The sequence below is a fragment of the Dermacentor andersoni genome, chromosome 4 (assembly GCF_023375885.2).
Source record: "Dermacentor andersoni chromosome 4, qqDerAnde1_hic_scaffold, whole genome shotgun sequence".
NCBI classification, from domain to species: Eukaryota; Metazoa; Arthropoda; class Arachnida; order Ixodida; family Ixodidae; genus Dermacentor; species Dermacentor andersoni.
This window is the reverse complement of record NC_092817.1, coordinates 39,031,521-39,056,019: the sequence shown is the minus strand read 5'-3', so window position 1 is coordinate 39,056,019 and position 24,499 is coordinate 39,031,521. Positions and strand designations below refer to the sequence as shown.

Below are 24,499 nucleotides of genomic sequence, written 5' to 3'. Positions count from 1 at the left end.
GTTTTCCATTCAGTCCATATTTAATTTTGTTTATATGTGAGGGACAACACAATTGCTGTGGTGGGATGGTTCCGAATTATTTTCGACCATTAACTTGCAGCCAAAGCACAACATACGGGCATTTTTTTTCATTCCGCCCCCATCAGAAGGCAGCTGCAGCAAGAACCTACAACATTGTGCTCAGAAGCAGAGCACCACAGCCATGCAGTCAACATGGCGGAGCCCACATATTTTCAGCTGTTGCAGCTGTAATGCGATAAGCATTGTTAGAATACTTCATGTACTTTCCGGTGCCTGCCTGCCTGGCTGTCTCCGCCCGCTCACTCGCCTGCCTGCCTGCCTGCCTGTGTATCTAACCTTTCCCAATCAACTTGAGTCACTGGGTAGTCTATGGCCTTATGGGTAGAGATGCTGCGGTGCTGAGGGAACAGGGTTCGAAACTGACTGTCGGACCAACTTAGGTCACTGGGCCTCTTTATCAGTCCCCAACAGTCCTGGATGGCTTGGGACTGCTGTCCAACATTAGATTTTCTTGGACAGCTTCAGAACTTATCCATGAGGCCGTATAATTGCTGCCATATAGCTTTCGTGCTTTTGAAGGGGCATTAAAGGCAAACATTAAGTCAGGCTAAAGTGGTAGATTAGTGCTCGAGAATCTCTGAAGTGTCAACAATATCGCAAACAGTCTTAGTAATCGAGAAATTGAGGTAAATGCAGGACATGATTGCAGACTCTGCTGGTACATTTGCCCGACAATGAAGGCACTCCTCATTTATATTGTCTCATTAGTACTCAAGCACTCGTTATAAAAAAACATCACTGTTTTGCATTATAAGATTAAAGAAAATGCTACTTTACCAGTTCTATCTCATTTTTAGAAAAAAGGAAAAGAATAGAAGAATAAATAGAATAAGAAACAGCGATGTGGGCGGCCGAAAGGTTTCGTTTTCGTTCAACTCTGCACCGCCGGCACTTCCGTGTTTTAGTAGTTTCGTTATCACGCAGAGTTGCACTGGTTTTGTTGGCACGTGAAACTTGCACAAAGTGCAAGTAACAGAGAATTCCACTTCCATGTAGCGTCGAGAAATGATCGAAAGGTACACGCCACTTCACCAAAAACGGCTGCAACAGTGAATCCACCGATCTGTCTTGGCTCCGTTTCTCCATGGCTGCATGTTTGTGTTTAATGCAAAAAACGTATGGATGGTGTATGCAGCATCGCCACTCCCCGGCTGTGTGGCGGGAGATTTGAATTGTGATAAAAGTACTTGGAACCCCTAAGATGCAATTTTCTCATAAACTAAGTCTTCTCTTGGCACAAAACAAGAGTTGTGAGGTTCCTGAAATGGTATTTAAACAGTCCATGTCGACTTAGTATTTGCTTTAGTGTCCCTTTAGTCTTGATCCCTGAAAGTGACCACCTGAAAATATTTTTTTTTTTTTTCTGGCCACTTGTGAAATAAGCCACACAAGCTCTGTCGAATCTGATATTTCGACAGAGTGAGACCAATGAGACCACATTATCGGTCAGTGACTGCAAATTCTTTACCATGCACAGTGTCTTTGTTTTAACAGCACAGTTATGTGATCTTAACAGCACATTTGGGTGATATGTTTCACGGCTATTATGGTTTTTGTCATGGCCCATGGAAAAGGTATTAGAGGGGTTCTACAGTAGTGTTCCACCATAAAGAATGCTATGCTGACTGCTGTTTTGTCATATTACCCCAAATAACATATGAAACAAGATATCTCACCTGTTTAATTTCTTCTCGTTCCTTCTCCGTCTTGCACTTTCCAAGCTTTTCGAGCAAAAGCTGCAATACACATGCAAAACATGAGTATATAAACCACAAGTGTTCGTCAAGGCGACGCAGAGTGAAATTAACTTAGCCTATGCAACATACAGAAACTTCAGCAACTTACCTTGTACTGTTGAAGGTGTTTTTCTAACAGCTTTTGCCTTTGACTTTGTACTTCTACTTTCTTCTTGATTACTTCCTGGAAAGAATAAGTAGATCTGGATATCAACCTTGAGACATTTAAAGGCAGTTAGGTTTGGAGCTAAATCTAAATGTCATGAGTGTCGTAAATACGCACAGACATACATTCAAGCCCATTCACACATTAAGCAAGTAGTGTTTGGAGAACTGTTAAACAAATGATTAGCAGTGTGCAAATACTGTATAGTAGATTTCAAATTGAATATTGAATCGAAACAAGAAACCGCATACAGCAGAACCTCGTTCATACATTTTAGAAAAAACTGCGAGAAAACATACGAACTAGGAAAATGTATGATACGAAGTAAAAAAAAAAAAAAATGACAGACTCAACTATTGTTGACATCTACGAAATGTGAAGTGTTGCGCAGATCGTCGCGATACGAGACATGTTTTGTTGTTTTCCTATTGCGTGGTGTTTTAAGAGGGCAACGGGAAATCGAAACTAAATCGAGCTGGTGGGCAATGCCAGATGCCACCGAAACGAAATGCGATGTCCACATCGCTCTGCCTGCAGCGATGATGATTTGGGATTTTTATGGCGCAGCAGTCGTGCAGGCTATATTGCAGCAAGCTGCCCGCAGCAAGGACCGGTGGCGTGTTTGGATTATCGCCTACTAAAAATGTGTAGTACGCTATAAATGGCACTACGCACCATGCAGTGTACAACAGATAGGTGAAGGTGCTTATTGCAGTAGGTTTGGCGGTGATAGCTGTGCATGCGGCGTGCAACGACGTGGGCGGAGATTTGCTGGTACAGGAATAAAAACTGGCCGCGGCGTCATTTTCACGTGATACGGGCGGCTATATACTGTTCTATATACCTTCTTTTAGTCACATGGGATCTAGCGGCAGTAAAATGTATACGATCGCAGACTGCAGCAGGGAACCGAGGGGTATTTCGGTTATCGCATATTAAAAGCATGCGCTACACTTCCGACGGCACCACACATAGTGAAATAGATAGGCGATGATGTTTATCGCAATAGGATTGGCGGCGCTAGCTGTGAATGCCACGTGCAACAGCCCCGGAGAAGATTTGCTGGTACCAAAATGAAAAACTGTGTGCATGCCAGCGTTTTCAGGATATATGCGCGGGTGAGTATTGCGGTAAAGCTGCCGTGGCGGGCAGCTATAGACTGTTCTTGTACGCGCTTGCCTCGCGCATTTTCGTGTTTATATGGGATCCAGTGGCCATAAAACGTATCATACGATCAAACTTTCGCGACGTACTGAACGTTGGTGCCGAAAAATCTTATTTTCCGGGAGCATATGAACCGGTAAAAAATTAGCGTAACTCTATTGGGCCATTCTTTGTGTTCTCGGTTGCGAATGTTGGCACTGGGAAAACATACTTAACAGGAATGTATTGACAAGGTTCTACAGTAATAGGATCGTGTATCACGGGGCTCTATCACCGCTTCGCGCATAGCTGGCACCGACAGTAAAGAGCAGGCACCGTCCAAGTTGTTTGTTTAGCATGCTTTTGCCACCTGTCAAAGAATCTGGAACCTGGAGGGTCACCGCAAGTTCACGACACTTGCTGCAAGTTCGCGACCCCTTCCTCCTGCTCCTTCTCCTCGTTCATCCACCGTCTCTCGCTTTCGTTTGCAAAGCAGTTTCTCAGCTTTCTGAATATTGCGTGGCTGCTGCGAATAGATCTGCATCTATTTGGCATCAAACCATAACTTCAGTGGCCAATGCCCAATGAAGCAGCGCCAATTAGGCTTAATGGCCGAGGCAATATGACCATGACTAAAATTTGCCGCTGGCTGATGTGCTAACGGGCTGCAAGCCTTCACGGAATGCTTGCTGCTAATATGTCCGTACGGGCAGATTATCAGTGGTCGGTCCTGAGATAACACGTGCAGGTTAGATTGACAGCTCTCAAAGTAGCATTAAAGTTGTCGGCTCGCTTATTCAACATGATCTGCATCCCTATAAGCAGTTAATCAGCCAGATTTTTGCACCTGCTTTCACAGTTTACGAAACACCTATGGACTGCTTTTGTTGACACTCACTCTACCCACGTTGCGTTTTCATTTCAATTGGTCTTGTCAACACAGGCAAACCTTGACAGAGGCAGGCCCGGCCAACGCGGTGCCATTTTTGAAATTTCAGTGTTCGGGAGCTGTGTGCAATCCCCACATCAGGTCAAAAAAGGGGAGTGCTTGCGGTGACAAAGTCCACTACTGCATCAGCTGGATCAGCCTGTCCGCAGTGCCCTCGGTGCTCCATGGTGCACGCGACAAGTGGTACTGCACGAGTCTTTACATCGAATACATCAAATATTCGAAAAATCTAATAGTAGATATTGGATTCACAAATCGACTTATTCGAGCGTTCGCTATTTGATTTGATTCGGTAATATTCTATATTCGCACAGTCCTACAAATTATATTATCATACTTGCACAAGTATATTTCAATTTTTTTTTATGTGTGTTTGTATCTGTAAAATTAGGTGCCCCAAATACACTTATTTCTTTTCATTCTTTCACTCTTCAATGCACGACTAGCTTGAGCACTGGAAGAGTGAGGTATACAGAATAGTTGGCCCAGTGACATTATATAGATAACAAGACTGAACCTGAAGAACCTTACTCAATCGACACTGGCAGCTACAATCACCATGCAAAGGAGCATCAAAGCAGAATAAAAATTTTCCACAAGAAATCCAAAAGTTGAGTGTTACAATCAAGGCAGTCATGCTTTCCCTTTTTTTTGACAGCAAAAATCATGTACACATTACATCAAAGGCAGGTTAGAATTAAGTAAATGCAAGTAAGCAGTAAGCATGTTCATTTATAGACTTGCCTAATGTGTTATAAACTTTATAATCTTATGAGCAAGGTCACGTGGTTTAAACGGACACGAAAGGTAGATGGTAGGTTCGGCTAGAGAGAAAGCAATGTTTAATATTTGTCCACATTTGTTCTATGCCATGATAATTGCAAAGGAAGATGACATGGCGAGTCCGAGGTCCACACATAGAAGGTATCACACTTCTGCAACTAGTATTAAAAACATATCATATTGACCGCGATGCAGTAGACCCCAACTAGGCCAAACTGAAGTACTAATCTATAGTATTAAAAAGTGGTGCGAAGGAGCAGCATTAGCAACTTATGTAGTTAAGCAGGAAAATCCCACAAAAGTGCTAAAACAGCATTTCCATGAATGCTCAATTTCAATGCAGTTATCTTTTTATAATCTGTAGGCGGTTCAGAACATTAGATGCCAACTGAGAACTGGTTGAAATTTTCCTAGTGATCCCTCCAATCTTGTGCTATGTTTGCGATTATCTGTTGCTTATGAAAGCTCAGTTCTCGATAAAAGTTATCATTGGGACACCTAGGAGTAGCTCACCTACATTCAAAAGCATCTTATTCAAAAACACTGTTTAGAGCCTGAAACTTCTCCCATTTACCTACTGTTCATCGCTTCATCTATCACTGTAGCTTAACCTAAGCTTTGCCTCTGTTGCATTTTTTCAGCAGCTCTGGCCAAAAACAAGTAATGTTTATACTTACAGTCTTCTGCTCCTCTTTTGTGCGCTTAGGCAGGCCAGTGTTGATAACGTTGTTCTTTTTCAGTGCAGCAGGGTTGAACACTGTGCGTGACAAGTTTCCAGCAATGGGGTTGAACACAGCGGACTGTAAAAACGTAAGGATTTAAGTGTTAGTGACCTCAAAGATGACCTTAGCTTATACGGTCGATCTCCGTATTCGACTACGGTTAATTCAATTTTTAGATGTTCAGTAACAAAGCGCTCTTTACAGGCGAAATTTCGCCAGCAGCCCGAAATCACCACAAAATTCGGCACAAAATCAGACACATATCCATACTTTAGATACAAACACATGCTAAGATTAATGTTTGCTCCCGCACAGCCAGCAATATATTAATTTTGTTTTGAATACCTGGTTTTCTCATTGAATACAAGTTATTATTAAAAAATAGAACATTCTATAATATTCCAAATTTTCAAATATTCATACCACAAGTTGTTTTACATGTTAAGCTAGTAGCAGTGGCAACAATTTGCGTCACATGTTCTTGGCATTCCGGAAAATGGCACGCATCGCAAGACAAACTAGTGAAGCGAGCAAACAAACAAGAAACAGAGGAAATAAAAAAAAGCCAGTGGTGGCAGCGTGCCGGCTCAGCAGTGTGCGGTCCACACCGAACGCATGCCCATTGTTGCTCCTTGGCTCTTGCATGGGCTCTTGTTTGTGTGTGGAAAGTAGACACAGTCGCTGACAGATATTTTCAGGAACTGATGCGGAAAATTGGTTGATGCCGCGAGTGCATTTTACGTTCGCCCGTCGTGATGCGCGTCATTGTGGAGGGCAGATATTGCGCGCGTGATCTTGACTCCGCAATGATGTCAGTTTAAACTGTGTTTCGCAATTTAACCACTTTGGAACGCTGTCCAGGCACAAGCTTTCACCATACCTGCTGGTATGCATGCATACAAGTCGCAGTTTTGGCCGAAAGGCAAAGCATCAATGGCGACAGCAAATTAGTGGATAGCTATACGAAGTAACGACAGTAGTTTTATCAACCATGTAAACTTGCAAACATTCGCTTAGGAACTAAATTAACAAACGTGGTGTCAGTGCGCACATGCAAACATGAACACATCACGCTCGATGACTGCGGACAATTGCTATCAAAACGCTGGCGTGAGGAAACACGGTAGCAGCAGGGAGCGAAGTGACCTTCATGTTGTCTATTCATCTTTTTTATACCGCAGTGAAGGACCAAGATGTCAGGGTCACGGAAACAGCAGTCGGCTGCTTTCAAGTGAAAGGCGATTTTTGCCACACAGGACATCGGCAACAGGGCAGCCGGGAGGCAGCTTGGCGTCAACAAGGGAAGCATTCGCAGATGGCGACGACAGAGGGAAGCCCTATTCATGTGCAGCAAAATGCAAAGAAGCTTTGGTGGCCCGAAGAATGAAACATTCCTGGAAATTGAACTCGCCTTGACGGAGTTCGTACGCCAACAGCGAGCCGTGCATCTAGCAGTGAGCATGGAGCATATGCAGGCAAGAGCTAGGGAGCTTGCAAGAGAAAAAGGGCTACCGAGCTCTGCCTTCAAAGCGAGAAAGCACTGGATTTATCGCTACATGTGCCGGGCTGGATTTTCCTTACGCCGCCGAACTTCAGTTTCGCAAAAGCTGCCCAAATCGTTCGAAGAGCTACTTGTGGCTTTCCAGCGCCACATTATTTCGCTGCTCAAGTGGAAGACCTTCCAGTTAGGGCAAATCGGCAATGCTGACCAAAAGCTGGTTTATCTGAACATGCCATCTCCCCTCACCGTGCACAAAAAGGGCTTTAAACAAGTTTATGTCCAGTACACTAGCAAAGAGAAGACCATCATGTTGTCGTGCACGGCAGACGGCCGCAAGCTCCCGCCCAATGTTGTCTCCAAGTGCAAGACAGTGCCTAAAGGTGAGGAGCTGCCAAAAAATGCCATCCTGAGATGCCATGAGAAAGGCTGGTTGAACGAGGATCCTATGCTCGACTGGATAAAGTCCGTGTGGTGTAGGCGGCCCTGCGCACGGTTGTTCCCGTCCATCCTTGTGCTGGACGCGTTTCATTGCCATTCGGCCGACTCAGTGAAGAGGCAGTTGTGCGAATCCGGCACTAAACTCATCGTTATCCCGGGTGGAATGATGTCTCAGCTGCAGCCTCTAGATGTTTGCGTGAACAGGCCGTTCAATGACGCGGTCAAGCAGTGCTATGCAGAGTGGATGCACTCATGTGAGCCTGCAGTGACGCTATGCAAGTGGATTGTGGATGCATGGGCGAGCATACCAGAGGACCTTGTGCGTTGTGCTTTGAAGAAGTGTGGCACCTCGATCACGCTCAATGGCACACGGGATGAGTACCTCTAGGAAGATATGTCCAGCAAGAAACTATCCGAAAAGAGTCCAGGATTGAACTGCGGAGGCAATTTAAATAAATGTCTTCCCCAAGTTTTCCTCACTTGTATTATACGCGGATGAAACTTTTTTTTCCATTTCGAGTAACAAAAATTTTACCTTGTATTATATGCAGGTTCGTATCATATGTGGGTTTTCACGGTAATTATTATATAATTTCAAAAGCAAATTCTCACTTACTTCAGCCTGTTTATTAAACTGTGTCGATAAATATAAACAGCAACAGTAGGAAGAAGCACACTGATTCAAAGCCCCTTCTTGATTGATGTCAGCTATTGGCCAATGGCAGACCCATATGGGAATCATCTATATTATGAAATGAAGTGTCCAGAAAAAAGTGAGGAGCAGGCTTCTGTAAAAAAGAGAATAAAGAAAGGAGACTTCGCGATCTGCTTGCAAGATCCACGCACCCGCATACGACTTCAAAATTTGGCTCAGATGTTCGCAGCAGCGTATGCTATCTGTGGATTGTGTTTTTTTGCCAAGCCTGAAGGGTGGTTCAGGACTCCTTTAAGTTGACTCATCGTCATAACCAATATGCCGTTATTATGCGCTATCACTATAAGTGGACTGCCCTGCATTGCGGTACCGCTTATAGCGCGGAAATTTGAGGCTCCGGTGACTTATGTTGTAAGCAGTCGAAGCTGTAAATGAAGAGAAGTAAGGTAGAGTCCCTTGCCACCAAGGGGGAAAAAAAGGAAAGAAAGAAAGGAAAGAACTGGGAGAAATCACAAATTTCATTACACTTAGGTTCGATCATGTTTATTTGTTAAAATCCTACAGTTCTACGTGATTCTGCAGCACAGACACAGCAGCAGCCCAACACTTTATCAGACTCTGTATCTTTTGTATGTAACAGTAAATGTATAACAGCCTTATGATAACATCATGATCAGTCTTTGTGAAGCTTGTGACAATGCTGCACCCAAGTAGTGGAAAAGAATTCTTTTCTGGTTTGAGGGTGGATTTTTCTTGAACTGCGAAGCTTTCTCTCTGAGTAACCGGTATGGGTTTTCTTTGTGGCTATGTGCTGCCCTCGAGTGGATGACAATTTTTTCTCTTTCGTAACACTTTTTTCACCTAGCAGGTTTTTTGAAGAACTCATTTGCCATTTTCCACCTCCCTTACACTTAGAGTTTTCGATTAATTCTCCCTTGCCCTGCAATTGATTCCAGACAGCATGGCTTCTGCAAAGGGCTGTCGACAATAACGAAATTAGTGGAAACTACCCATGATTTCATTGAAGGCCAAATCGATATCATATATATAGATTTTGAAAAGCTTTTGATTTTGTGTCCCACCAGAAACTACTTTTAAAACTGCAAGCCATATTGAAAAACAGTACACGGCTTGCTTGGATTGAGGCCTACTTATGTGACCAGCAACGGAGTGTATTTTTTCAAGGCGCAAGTTCCAGTTAGCATCAGTTCAGTCTGGTATACCACAGGGCTCCGTGCTGGGTCCACTTTTCTTTTTGGTTTTTATTAACGAGATATTTCATGATACACATGTGAATATTAAGTTATTTGCGGACAATTGTATCATTTATCAAGAGATAAAAAGCCCAAGTGATCATGCCTTCCTACAGGTAGCTTTATCCAAAAGTGAGCCTTGGTGCTCAACATGGCAGATGAACATTGATGAAAAAGACAGTAGACATGAGAATAACTCACAAAAAGCAGCCATTAACCTTTTCCTATATGACTAACGGTCAGCATTTATCCTTCGTAGATACCTACAAATACCTAGGCATCATCATCACATCAGATCTTAAAGTATGGTGTTTGTTGGTGTCACACAATTGTTTTGTTATTATTCCCTTGTATTATTTGCCTTGTATCTTTCTGTGCTTCATATAACACCCACTCCGGCCAAGAGCCTTCACACGAAGGCTGGCACTATTACTGAAATACTTAAGTAAATAATAAATAAATAATAAATAAATCTGTTAGTCTCCTGGTTAGCTCAGGTGGTAGAATAACTGGCACGGAAAGGTGTTGGTCCCGGGTTCAATCTCCTGACTAAGACCAATTTTTCTTCGACTGTGAAGCTTTCTTTTCGAGCAATTTGTACGTATGGGTTTCCTTCGTAGCTCCATGCTACTATCAGATCGATGACAATTTTTCTCTTTCACCAGCCCACATCACTTTGAGCTAGAAAAGAGCCCCACAACAGCTACTATGGTAAAAAAAAAGGCCTGTAAGTGTTCCTTTGAAGAAGCATTGCAACTCATTTCTCTTAGGAGCCATGGTGCATGGCTGACGGACATGAACAAAAGGAAGGACAGACATGCTACTTGAGCTCATGCACAAATATGTCACATTTAGAAAAAAAATTTCACATGAAAACAGCACGTCATCCATGTCTGTCCTTCGGTTCAGTGCTACGGTGCCTGTGTCAAATCAAGAAGTTCACAAGCATGTGCCCATCATCTCTGGACACGGACACCTTCTCACCTTTTCGACAGGGGGTGCACCTAGCCGGTCCTTGATGTTCTTGGTGGGTAACGTCTCCGTTGTACCAGCAGCAGCTGTGGCACCATTGGTGGGCTGGTTGGCCATTCCAGCATTTCCACCAGAAGCGACAGATGCACCAGAAGTGTCCTGCACAGATCCACTGCCATTCGCTGTGGGCACCGCATTTCGGTCTTTGTTGTGCCAGAAGACCTTGATGAAACGATTGTTCAGCACTGCCTCTGTGCACCGATATGCAGCGTTGGCTTCAGCATGGTTTGAGAAACGAATCAGGGCTGCTTCGGGATCTCCGTCATAGCATACCTGAAGTGTATAATAGAAAAATGCCTGTTACCACAGCAGTTCTGCGATGGCCGGTACTAATGAATGACACAAGAAAGTTGATACCCATTCTTGACACTGTTTAAACTTCTTTGACAACTAATTTCGAACACTATTTGAACTCTGTCAATGTTTTTACAACTTCATGCCAGTTTGAGAAACAACGGTGTTTACTCAGTGCATTTGAATCGCATCATAATTATGTTACATTTGACACGAAAATATGCTAGTTTATCTGATATTCATTAAAGCATACTATATTAATTACATGCTAATACAGTTGAACCCACTTATAACGATACCGGTTTTAACAATATCTCGGTTATAATAATTGGAAGCTGCTGCACCGTCAACTTTTGTATGTTTTCCATGATGAAATAACCCGCTTACTATAATGCCCAGATGCCGCATTATAGGTTATAACAATGAAGTTTGGCTGGTGGGTGTCCAAGCCGAAAGGTAGTGAAATGAGAAATCCTTGAAAAGAAAAAAAGAAAACGAGAAATTTGAGCCACTGCACGATGGGCCACTGCTCCAACAGCCGCCGCGCGCTCATTTTCTAGCCATCTTCGTGCACCTCTCTCCCGTCGCCCTTTCACCCCTCCGAACACAAATAGGCTGCATGCAAAGCTCGGCTGCGCCCAAAGCTCTATGCCGTCCCAACTTCCGAAACACGAATGGACCGAGCCAACTGCGCTAATCGCAGGTTGCCTGCGTGTTGCTCGCTGGCTCCTCATTCAGTGCAGTTCTGCAAACAGCTTAATTGCTCGCGTTGGCTTCGTTTGCATTGAAATTGTTCCCGACCACAGGGTTTATCGCCGCCGAAATGGAGGATGACTGATCACCCGCTGATCATCGGCAATGCACAACATTGCCAGTGAAAAGAAAGCGCACGGCTGTAGATTTGGAAACTAAGAGCTTCCAACCGATGAGACGATCGCCGCGACTGTGCTTGCATCGGATAGCTACGGCAGTGATGATGCAATAGGGCAGGCTGCCCGATGAGGCGTTCGTCGCGAATGTGCTTGCATCAGACAGCGACGGCAGTGATGACGCGGTAGGGCAGACTGCCTCAGCATTGTCCTCACAAGAGGTCCGGCAGATGATTCTGTCCCTCCGGGGCTTCGTTCTTGCGAGGAACCTTCTGCTGGATGCCTTGGAGCAGGATGTCGGCAAGCTTTGCGTAGAGCATGCAAGGCCCCCTTTGGGGCCACACCAAAGCAGTGCCTCGACCATGCTTGCGTATCACTTGCCACCCGTGACCCCTCTTTGCAGTTGTTATAGCAGTGCCATTCTTTAATGCCGACAACCACGGCTTGTTACACACGATTGGAGCGCCCAGGAAGCAGTTAAATGAGTGCACACAATCAGCAGCCAGATGGAGGTAGGTGGCGGGGAGGGGCACTGGCCTCCCCGCCATTATAGTTTTCTCACAACGGCTCTGCCATCCCCCTATCTTGATTTTTTATGCAACCCGGTTACAACGATTACCAGTTATAACAATTAAATTTTCGTGGCACCTGAATATTGTTATAAGTGTGTTTGACTGTATCAGCGATTAAAAATTTTAGATCTACTTCATTATATCCATGTTTGTTATATGTCATGATTCAAACGCTTATTACTATTTGCTATCAGAAGTGGCATGCCAATGCAAACTAAAGCTCGGGAAGGGCTCAGTTTTGTAAAACACTTAGGAGCCTTGATTGCAGCAGCTCCATAGGCAGCGCTTGTCTTCGTCGTTCTTTTGGTCCCTTGTCTAAGTATGCGCAGTAAGTGAAGTTTGATCCATAGACAGTCAGTTGAGATTGTATAAATGTAATGTGTTCTTATTTCTTCCTCACATCTTGATTTTTACTGATAGTAAATGGTGCACAATGTTCTACTTGGTGCCATGTGGCTTACACAGGTTCAACAAATTAATGAACATAAAGGTTGTGCAAAGTGGAAGCTATTTTCTTTTTCTACATCGCACTGACAGACAACAAAGGTTTAAATTGTTTACTGCTCCAGCCAATGCAAATAATGAGTGTATCATTAATGTAAACATTATGCCACTGCATGTTCTATAATAACTACACAAGGAAATTCTGACATTAGTGTCTATGAGAGCTGCAAGTACCATGAGTACTTTGTACTTGATGGGTAATACATAGGATTGCCTTAACTTCGTTCATATGGCTTTAACTCTTTTCGTACCACGCCCATTGTGCATTGTTAGCCCGCTAACGATGGTTTGAAACGCCGCTTTCGAGACCTTCCGTGCTGCTCGCGGACACACTGCACTATCGGACATGAAGGAGGAGAACTATATTTTAATTTTCTAAGCAGTTTCCTTTTTTTTGCCAGGCGGTGATTTTTGAACGCACTTTGAAGTCTCGTGATCATCAAAGTAAAAAGCAGAAATGGCAGCCTGCTACTGAATGTTTGAAATGCTGCTTTGGAGACCTCCTGCGCTGCTCATGGACACACTTCGCCATCGACCGTGAAGCAGGAGAACTATATTTTTGTTTTGTAAGCCATTCGATTTTTTTTCCTAGATGCAGTAATTTTTGAACCCGTTCCGAAGTTTTGCGATCGTCAAAGTAGGAATCAAGAATGGCTGCCTCAGGAAGCGGCATGCGCACTTCAAAAGATCACAGATCTCGCGATTCAGCGGCGTCTGCGGCTCATTTTATCGATGGACCAACCAGCAGCAAGCCTGGGGATTCTGCCTTTTCATCAGACTTAGACTCTGAGAGCAACGACAACGCAAACCAGCCCAGAACATCGGCGGCCGCAGTCCGGCATGCCCAACATTACAGTTGGGCATGCCGGGCTGCGGCCGCTGATGTTGCTTGCAGTTATATTTTTGTACTGGGATAACAGTTCAATGAAAAGTTTTGATTTTTTGGGAGATAGTGCCTAATAGACAGCAATACATTTTGTATATCCCCCCCCCCCCAGATTTTCATTACATATTTTTCATAGAAGACGTGTCTTTACAAACTTTGTTCAGTGTTATCCCACAATCTTGATTCTCGCAATTTATATCTTCTTTATGATATATATCTCGTTAGTCAAACTTTTATGCCCGAAAAGTGCATTAATTCTGCTTTTTGTTAATGTATTACATAAAGTATTCAGTGCAGTAGTTCCTTCAGAAAAAAAAAAAAAAGAAAGATCTGGCGCAACCTATAAATAACAACTATTTTCCTCATGGTAGGGAAAGAGTTAAACGATTCTGTCACTTGGCAAATTGATCATAATCAACAAAATACTGCACTAAAAAATTAAATAGTGGGGTTTTATGTGCCAAACCCACAATCTGATCCCGAGGCACTTTGTCGTGATATACTCTAGACAAATTTTTTTACCAAGTATGGTACTTTAATGTGAACCTAAATTTAAGTCAATGATGCATTTTTGCACTTCCACCTCATCGAAATGTGGTTGCAGCAGCCGGCATCGAACCAGTGACCTCGACGGTCAGGAATACTATAGCCACTGCGCTACCACGGTGGGTTGATATACTGCATTATTAATGCAACGTTTGCAATAATTATGCAGATGAGCGGAGTTTTCTTGGCTTCATTCATGCATTAGAAAAATATGACGGCTTGGAAATTTATGCTGATAAAGGATAAGTACGACCACAAGAACATCTCAGGACACAATCACGAATACCAGACAAAGCCACGTGCGGTAAAACCACGTTAATCTGGATTTCATGGGGCTGAACAAGAGGTCCGAATTAACCAAATGTAGAATTACCGAGGGTAATAAGGAAACAAACAAATTTACTGAATGAATTAGCAAATCCCCCCCCCCTTTTTGCACAAAAGCAGTGAGAAGCTGCAATTCTCGTGATCTCATGGCTGATTTGACCTTACAGCGGTGAAGTCCTCGTAACTTCCTTCGCAGCGCGGACGCGGAACACGTCTTTATCTGAGACACGCTTTTCACTACCGTGTGCACATCCTGATTATTTTTTCACCAGTGAGCTGGTTTCCAACAGATTGTCCGACCATCGTGATGTAGCTGGTGCTCTTTATCCTCGATAGCTTTGCACTGAGTCAAAACGAAAATACTGTTTGCCGCAACCGCTGCGGACGAAACCGCGGCCACTATCAATGCGATCATAGATGGTGACCTTGCGGTTTGAACAGACACGGCCAACGAGCGCACTGAGTCAAAATGAAAATACTGTTTGCTGCAACCACTGTGGACAAAACTGCTATCATAAATGGTGACTACACAGTTATGAAGGCACGAGGTCGACGTGCTTAGTGAGTCGTAGAGAAACTACCGCATTTACTCGGATAATGAACGCACTTTCTTGTAAAAAAAATTGATGCAAATTCAGGGGTGCGATCCTTACGCGGGTTAAATTTCCCGCGAAAGGAAAAAAAAGTTTTTTCATCCCGCGTTTGCTGCGGGATGACACCAGGTCAACAAACAGACGTATGCCACTGTAACAGTGCAGGACACAAAAACAAAAATGGCGACCGGCAGGGCAAGCCGAATGCGCCGAACGAGATCTTTTTTCTTCTCGTGAGTACATTACGCGCATTGAAACAGTTTCTTCCGTACCAGTAATGAATAATATCGTTAATATCGGCAAGTTTGCGGCAATAACGTAGCCACGTCCACTTTGAGGGGACAGAAACGGAGATGGGCGCGCTTAGCTGCCAGTGACACAGAAACACATGGCGGGCAGCTGCGGAAACTGCAGCATTTGTCTTCACTACTATCCTAATACGGCACGTTTTCACTAAGGGTGGGCGAATATCTTAGCGGTGTTACAAGCGTCGGCGTATGAATAGGGTACACTTCTAACGTATCAGTGTAAACGTGGCTACTATTGTTTCCACTCGCGATTCGTTGTGTACCCACGAGTGCAGACGAGAAGAATCGAAAAACACCTTTGTTATTATTGTTGTTGGCCACAACCATTATAAAGCCTACAAATAATAAAGCCAAGGCAAGTTTGGTTGTAGCTTTTCTTTCATGGAAGTGCGGAAAGTGATGAAAGGAATGAAATGGGGCATCTGCTTAAGAATGTTTGGTGCGTGCAGACCGCTTTGTACGTCTTGAAGAGTCGTATGCGTAGCATTCGACAGAATTTGACAGATGGTAAGTGCGATCATCATTAGCCAGATTTGGCACACGACATATTGCTGCGGCAAGTTCAGGGTGCGATCATTACACGGGAAAGAACAAAAATCGAATTTTGACTACAAACTTCAGGGGTGCGATTATTACGCGAGTGCGATCACTATGCAAGTAAATACGGTAATGTTTGCTGCAACTGCTGCAAAAGAAACAGCAGCCGCTATGGACGTGACCATGGACGGTGACCTTGCAGTTCTGAAGACAAGCAGCCATTGCGCACACCGAGTCACAACAAAATAGCACACAGTTTGCAACAAATGTCGCAAGCATTGCTGTCATTCATGTATGATTTCTGCTGATGCGATGCTAACTCCACTGGTTCAATTTAGTTGGACGCTATCGAAGTTCTTGCTCTTTTGCATTGCACACTCGCAGCATGCCGCACTCGCCGAGCTCTGAGAGTTGTCAGAATTTACCGATGTGCAGCCAAATACGTCCGAATTAAGGGGGGACCCGGGTATTTGGGACCGAAAATCGGCCTAAAATTCGAATTTTCCAATTTTTACTTTACGCGTTCCTGACGAGTTTTCGCGCCTATCTCCGAAATTTGGTTACAAAATACCTCATAGTTCTTCCGTTATCGTGATCTAAAGATGCGAATCCACAAGCGTTGCCCTTTAAAGTGGGGACAAATCATGCCCGATTTTCGCCGTGCATAACTCGATAACTACGCGCTCTGCCAGCACCAGTTAGGCATCATTCAAAAGCTCATGTTTCTGGCTTTCTTTATTCGTCGGTTGGCAACATTGCCGGTGCTGCGGTCACGAAAAAAACAACAGAAAAACACATTCGCGGCGCACGCTATTATTGGCCAGTTTGATAATGTGACCAAGATGACGAGTCATGATTGGCCCCAAGCACCACGAGCACTCAAACGACGAAAACAGCTGCCATTTTGTCTTAATCTCGCAACTGCAACGCTGGATATGCTGGAGGTCCAACCAAGTTTTGTTCTGTGAATTGTACGAAATCTTTGGAAATGTACGAGACACAATAAACTTCCAAAAGCGGGTCCGTCGTCGCAGTCGGCACAGGATACCCGGCAGCTCACCAGTGAAGTCGTGCCGCCGCCAAATGCCGATGCCTCAACTGCATTGCCGAATCACGCATATCCACATGCCGATTACACTTACGTAAGAATTAAACACTGCTGTCGTAACTGAAGAGGAAGTGGATAAGATAAGAGCACATGAGAAAGCTATGCTTGACAATACTGCATCTACGACGGCCACAGAGCGAAAGATTTGGCGTTTTGTTGAAGATTCGACTGCCGATAGTACAACAGCTTCGGTCACGAAGCCTGCTACTCCATACATTGTCATCGGGACTTGCAGCAGTGAACAATCTTCTCGGTGTTTTCTCGTGCAATACTTGCGGTGGTTCTGTGCAGCTGGTGCGGAGCGATCAGGATTATGGTCTTGCTACTAAACTGACTGTGGTTTGTGAGATCTGCGGTGAAGTTGCGTCGGGATGGAGCTCAAGGAGAATTGAGCGCCAGAAAATGTGTAATCCTTTTGAAGTGAACATACTCGCAGCGCATGTAATGTGGTCGATCAGCAATGGCCAAACGACCATGAATTATACCGAGTGGCTGCTGATTATACTTGCTTATTTGCACTCTTAGTTATTCCCGCATCACTTTCGTATGTCGATATTTATTATGCCATGCAAAGCTTGGGAGATAGCTCACCTTCAAGCAAATTATGCTATAAAGCTGAATTCCTTCAATTTCTGGAAAGTTATTTACTCTGCAAGAAAACTGGATGTATATTTAAAACTAGCACATTGAAATACATGAACTCAGCAAGTTTCATCAAAATAGATCAAGAATTAAAACAAAAGTTTTCAGGCGCAGGGTCCCCCCTTAACGGGAGTTTGATTGCATTGAATAATGCACACGCTTGCCGAGACCAAAGAACGAGTCTGCATTATCTGATTTCCCTAGTTAACAATGGTCGAATTAGCAAGGTTTTACTGTAGTACCCATTATTCATAGTGTAGCTGAGCAATCACAGTGCTCAAGTTCCCTCCACTAATTTTCATAGGAAACTCTATGCATCACGCCACAACTTTGTTTTCAAGAGCTTTAACTCAATAAAACGCAGAGCATGGCGCACCTGAAGGTTCACTATGTTTCCAAAGCGTGAGAAGTGGTTGTTCAGTTGAGTGATTGTGTTGAGAGCTCGTGGCACCTTGCGCACTTCAAGCTCGCAGCGGTCGTAGTGGTTAGCTGCCCGGTTGTTGATGCCACCACGACCGTAGTCCATGCGACCCCGCCCACCACTGCCGTGCATTCCCCTGTTTCAGAAAGAGACCATAAAGAGCATGGCTTCACATAGCTACTTCAAATGCTGCATAGAGCTCATTAGAGCACTGATTTCTGCAATTGTCAGTAAAAGCACAAGCAGCATTATACTCAAGCACCCAATAACAGCTATGTAAGAAAAAAAAAGACAAAGAAAAATGAAAGAGAAAGAAACACATGCATGTGCGCTATTCTAGACATAGTCTCATTTTTGAGACAATGAGAAAACTTTTCTTTCTTTTCTTTTTAAAATGTTTTAATGAACACAAAAGAAAGGGTACCTATGAGAGGCTCAGAATCAAACCTCCGCAAACACTGGCTTAACTTCTGAATCAAGCTGAGTGGCCAGACGTCTGAACAAAATTAGTTAAGCTTTGTAAAACGAAATTCAAGAATTTTTAAGCACGTCACGAAATTTTCATGACATTTTCAAGGCCTTGAGTGCCGCACTTTGATATTCAAGCATTTCCAAATGTTTCGAGGAACACAATGAACCCTGCCCAGAGCAACGTAGCAGACATGGTTGCAGACATGAAGGGGAAAACACGCCAAGAGGCCATGACGTCGCTATCCATAACGTCGCAACAAACCGGCTATGCTTATAGAGCAGCTCCCTGTACTCTCTGGTTGCAGCCAAATGTACCTTCTCCATGCTTTTATACCAATGCCAACAAAAACAGCACACATGGCAAAAGAGAACAAGCACCCTGTTTACAACACAAGCGTGCAACATCAAATGTAAACTTCTTCGCCAACCTCCGCCGACCAATTGAAGTACAGCAATCACCAAATCCACAACTCATGCTTCAACTGCCACGCTTTTTTTTTTTTTTTGTTAGAAAGTAATTGTTTGGAAAAGAAAAATGGATCTTTCCACTTGCTAAGTCAATCTCCGACGGCAATTTACTTCCAGAAAAATTTGCGCTTCAGAGACCTGCTGTGTCAATAGTTCAATGTTGAAATTGTATTGACATTCTGTATTACTGCCATTCTGGAAAAAAAATAAGAATGACGGAGGTTTTAGGTGCCAAAACCACGATCAAATATGAGGCATGCTGTAGTGAGGGATTGATTTTGACCACCTGGTGTTCAGTAACATGCACCTAAATCTAAGTATATAAGTGTTCATTTACGACATCTCTATTGAATTGTGGCTGCTATGGCCAAGATCAAACTCACAACTTCAGCTCAGCAGCGTAATTTTCTTTCTTTTTCTTCAGTGCCATAGTGTCTATACTGCATGTATGTTTCCTTCTCTAGGTTGGACCTGTGCTGGTCTACAGAATTGCATAAATGAAATAAAGTGAGCTTCTGCTCAACTTTCCCCTTTCGATGGTTGCAAAAAATGTTGCACAACATAAGAGGAAGTTGACTACTGACCCCCTTCCATAGCGTGGTCCTCCCTGCGAGCCACCAGGGTGATGAGGATGATGATGGTGGGGCGGTGGTGGGGGCGGTCCTCGCATGGGTGGCGGCGGACCCTGGGGCAACGGAGGGGGAGGGGCAGCGGACAGCGCGCCCCCTTCCTCCGTAGGCCCAAGGCCTGGAGGAGGAGGACCCATTGGCGGACCGAGAACAGTGCGCCCGGGCGGAGGTGGTGGCGGAGGCTGACTCAAATCAGCTGCAGCGAGGTCAATGTTGCCATGGTTATCACTGTTAAGGGACACTAAAGAGAAAAATTGGTTGAGCTTCACTAGAAAATTATGCCTGTACAATACCAAGAAAAGACACCTTCACTATAAGAGGAGGCTTGATTCCATGACTTCACACTGACATACCAATCCTAGGGTTCAGGCATCAGGAAGGGGAGAGGGGGGAAAGTTTGGACTTACCCCCGTATTCAGAAATGCATCTTAACTTGAAACCCATGCTTGACTTGATTTAAATGACGCCCGTCATGAACACCCCAGAGGAAACGCAATGAGCCCATTGGGTGCATTTCCACCAGGCTTCATTTATATCAAGTCAAGCATGGGCTTCAAGTTTAGGTGCATTTATGAATACGGGGGTTATTCTTCAGTAATCACAACCTCCTGCAAAACTAACAAAAATAGAGTATTGAAAAAACACTTTATCAGTCTAAACTACATTTGCTTTTTTTTTTCTTATCCCTATCAAGGTGCAATAACAAAAAGGAACAAAACAATGGCATTCAGCATGACACACACTGCCCACATGCTTGGCCAAGAATAGGGCCCATGAAAAAATACAGAAAAACCTCAAAGAGCTGAAAAAAAGAAAGACAAAGCAAGGAGACTCATAACAGCCATAGATCACCAACAGTAATGATAAAGAATTCTAGTGCAAGCATATTTATTTTTTAGCCTAATATCGGCATTACTACAAAAGAGAGCTCCATGTTCACTATTGCAAGCAGTAATGTTACAGTAGAGACAATCCTAAGCATACCTCCACAGTGATTAGATGAAAAAGTGCCTTTAATGAAACTGAACCTATACATCCATCTTGTAAACAACGCAATTATACAGTCAAAATCTCATTTTTCGAACTCCCTAGAGGCCGTGAAAAGATCTAAAAAAATACATGCCTTTTACTGCCCCCCCCCCCCCCAAGGGCTCAAATTGCCACAGGCACGTACAAAACAGCTCTGAAGGCTTGCCGGTACACTTATTAGGCATATCGATGGTTGTACTGTGACAGGAGATGGCAGGTGCATGCGTGCATAATTAAGGGACACATATCGTGTGCCGTGATAGTTGCATCTTTCTAGTCTTGCTATGCTTCACCGCAATACATTGCACATGTTCCAATGCTTAACACTGCTGTATTGACACGAAGCTCACACGCTCTCCGAGCTTTAAAGCCACTGGCGTGGATTACAAAGGCGGAGTCGGTGCCATTGCCGAAAGCAGTGAATTCTTTCAATCAAAAACATGGCAGCGAACAGCAGGAAGTCTGGTAGCAAACGTCAAAACAGCTAGGCCTAGTGTTGCCATGGTGATGGCAACGGCTGCCAGCAGATCAGCGTGTGAGAATGCCAGTTCAAGGCTGCGACATAATTAAAATGGTGGTGGTAGTGGCTTTGACTAATTGCGTTTCGGACCCATGGTAATGGCAAAAGGTTTGGAAAATCGGACGGCAAAGGGTTAATGTGTCCGAAATTTCAGGTGTTCTTATACCTTGGCTCTAAGGGTACGTGGCGGTGACACAAAGGTGTCAAATTGTCGGGCATGTCCGAAAAATCGGTCGTTGACTGTATTAATTACCGTGAACTAGAAGGAATCATTAACTACACTACACACACTGTTTAAGGCCCATTTGGGAAAAAATTGTACATAAAGATACACCAAAGCAGAGTCTAGGCACCACTGTTCAAAGTTCACTGCAAAAAAAAATTTCTACTGCATAAAAAAGCGTACTGTGTAGACTTGCGTAACTTACTTACTTACACCCCTTACTTGGCATCTTAAAATCCGGAAAAAAGAATTCAAATGCAGAAGCCATCATGTTTGGTGCCCTGATGCTTCGCGTGCGTCGGTGAATTTTTGTGCGCTGCATACTTCTATGTGCTGCTACTAGATGGCGAGAGCTGCATGTTTACTTCTAATGCAATGGTAAATCAGGGGATCCAGGGCATGCCCAAGTCACCGGCTACGCCAGCACCGTTTTCACCAAAAGGTTCAATCCCACTTTAAGAGCCGCACCTCGTCAAAATTGTGAAAAAAAAAAAAGTGCGGCCTTTACACAATGTTTGAGAGAATGTAGAACCTATAAAGCAGCCTCTCTAAATAACTTCTTGTTTTACATATGAATGGATGCGACACGGAAAGCTAGAAAATGGATGTCTTTGACGCCTTAACGAACAGAAATAAATAAAAAAAAACAAAAGAAAGAACTATATAACTGCCACTGTAATCGCTCGCCGGAAGTAATGCAGAGAGCCAGTGCAACAGCTAGGCATGACCTCCAAGATCTGCAGCTGCTTCAGTACACTGTAGCTATTGAAGGCCATGTTCTGGGAGATCTGTGTCATATTTGCCAAGAACCACTAACACTCCTTTTTCCAATCACTCTTCTTATATGTTCCTTTGTGACTTTCTGCAACATGCAAGAGCAGCTTCCAAGTTACAGAGTGCTCACCCTGCGAAGGGGGCACGGTTGGCACTCCAATCAGCTCCCTGTGGGGGGCCCTGGCTGCATGGAAGACTGGTGGTGGGCCCCAGAAAGGGGGCGGCCCCACTCTCAGGGGACGCTCCATGCCTGGAGCTTCTGGGTTGTACGGCTCTGCAGGAGGAGAAGGACACCCAAAAATAAGCTATGGTTGTCATAAAGAAAAACATTCTTTGCAGATGAATGCCAATTTAAGCAACTGATACATCAAAGACAGTGAAGCTGTATTAGCGAGTTCTCACACCTTTTGTCGGAAGTACTAGGGGTCTAGTATTTACTGGCTCTTAGAGATCATTCATTACCGATATCACCTGCAAGCTCTCACTGAGGCCCTAGTCATACAGCCACTTTGGGGCTCCCATGCAGACTGTGCCGCTATGTTTACCATTGCAGCTGTACAAACTCCTAGTTGACTTCCAATGTGGAGCTGGTAAAATACGATGTGAGAAACAAAAATTACGGATGACTGGCTAAAAAAAAGCTGCACAATGAAGGTATTGTCTATTTATGTGAGGTGTGTACAGGGTAACATTTATTTTACAATTACCGATAATTGCATTTCGAAGAAAAAAATGTGGGTCTTTGGAGCAGGTCGCAAGCAAGCCTGCCTTCGCTGTAGAAAAACACCTGCAAAACTCCCCTTAAGAGGAAGCTTTAGCTCGGGGCCAACTACGATGCGGCCTATTCAAATACATGTAAAACACAAAAAGACATTTTTCTGAGATAACCCCTTGACCAATTTTAATGAAATTTGTTGCATTTGAGCGGCAAAGTTAAATTCTAGCGACTGTTGGAAGCGGAATTTCGATTTACAGCCTGAATTTTGTTAAGATCTTCAAGAAATCGCAAGTTTGAAAAAAGTAGAAGCACAAAGTTTACAAGACATTTCTGTATCAAGAACAGCTATCGCGGTTCTGTAAACGGCATCCATTAGAACATTCAAAGCGGACAAACTCGATATGTCAATTTATATCTTACGTGAATTGGTTACACTATATACAGTACAAGGGTTCTGCAAAAGCTTTATTTCCATATTAGTAAATTTTTTGAGGGTCATGTATAACAGATCAATTTTGTCCGCTTTAGATGTACTGTTGGATGAAATGCACAGAATTGTGCTATCATTTTTCCTTGCCGAGTTACAGAGTTGTAAACTTGACAGTTTCGTTTTCTGAAAATTTTTTATTTTTGCCAATTTTTAATCAAATATTTGAAACCAACAGTCCCTAGATTTTAAGTTTTTCTTTTAAATGCAACAAACCTCGTCAAATTTGGTGCAGTAGTGGTCGAGAAAAACTAATTCTCCTTTTACATGTATTTAGATAGGAGCAGCCGAGTTAAAGCTACCTTTTAAAGGCAAACTGCAGCGAAATTTTGGACTGCATAAAAAGCCTAGTTTAAGATAATGTATAGATATATAGGAGCACCCGTGCAAAATTTGACGTTTGAAATATGCACGGAAGCATCACGAAAAGCTTGCGAAAATAGCTGTTTTGGACAGTGAAACTGAAACAAAACAAAACAAAAAAAAAAAAAATGCCGTCAATGCTTGCTGGATGTGACATCACATTACGCACATCTCCTCGGGGTGACTTCCGCAACTTTGGAGGCCATGCTGCTGTGTAGCATGTATACCGCGGTAGTAACAAGCCTTCTTTAAGTCAGACTACGGTTTGGTGATTGACCTCTGTGGTTTTTAAGGCATGGTTATGCGAACCAGCCCATGTGCCTGATGCCTGCGGCGCATTGAAAAAATATCTTGGACGTGGCATGCTGGGATTTGCTGCACCTGGTAGTGTCATCGCGACACTACCAGGTGCATGCATCGTTTTCTTGGATGCTGTTTAAAGACTGCTAACAAAAAGCTGTACAATTACCAGCTCTGCAGCTTTGCCAAGATTGGCCAAGGCCAACTTTTTTTTTTTTTTTTTAGAATTTTAGAGTCTGTGTAAACTTGACTCTTCGTTGTATTATTATTAACAAAGCATTGTACAATATTGTATAATTGTTTGCTCTATATACTGTGTAAAATTTTTTCCCCTTACCCAATGCCCATTCTTCGGGCCTGTAAGTTATTTTGAATAAATAAATAAATAAAAAACTGAAACTACATAGCAGTTGGCCTTTAACAGCGTTGCTGTAAATTTGCGAACCCAAAC

General features: G+C 43.6%; 1 protein-coding gene across 2 annotated transcripts in view; it reads right to left on the bottom strand.

Annotated features, from left to right (window-relative positions):
- swm (Zinc finger protein swm) overlaps positions 1 to 24,499 on the bottom strand; it is an 81,649-nt gene that overhangs the window by 26,735 nt on the left and 30,415 nt on the right. For both annotated transcript variants that reach the window (XM_050184026.2, XM_050184027.2), the window contains 7 exons: positions 22,311 to 22,454; positions 19,590 to 19,830; positions 18,022 to 18,202; positions 10,412 to 10,732; positions 5,536 to 5,658; positions 1,927 to 2,001; positions 1,758 to 1,817 (listed from right to left, as the gene is read on the bottom strand). In XM_050184026.2, the coding sequence (XP_050039983.1) occupies positions 1,758 to 1,817; positions 1,927 to 2,001; positions 5,536 to 5,658; positions 10,412 to 10,732; positions 18,022 to 18,202; positions 19,590 to 19,830; positions 22,311 to 22,454 (1,145 nt within the window). The remainder of the gene's footprint in view (positions 1 to 1,757; positions 1,818 to 1,926; positions 2,002 to 5,535; positions 5,659 to 10,411; positions 10,733 to 18,021; positions 18,203 to 19,589; positions 19,831 to 22,310; positions 22,455 to 24,499) is intronic.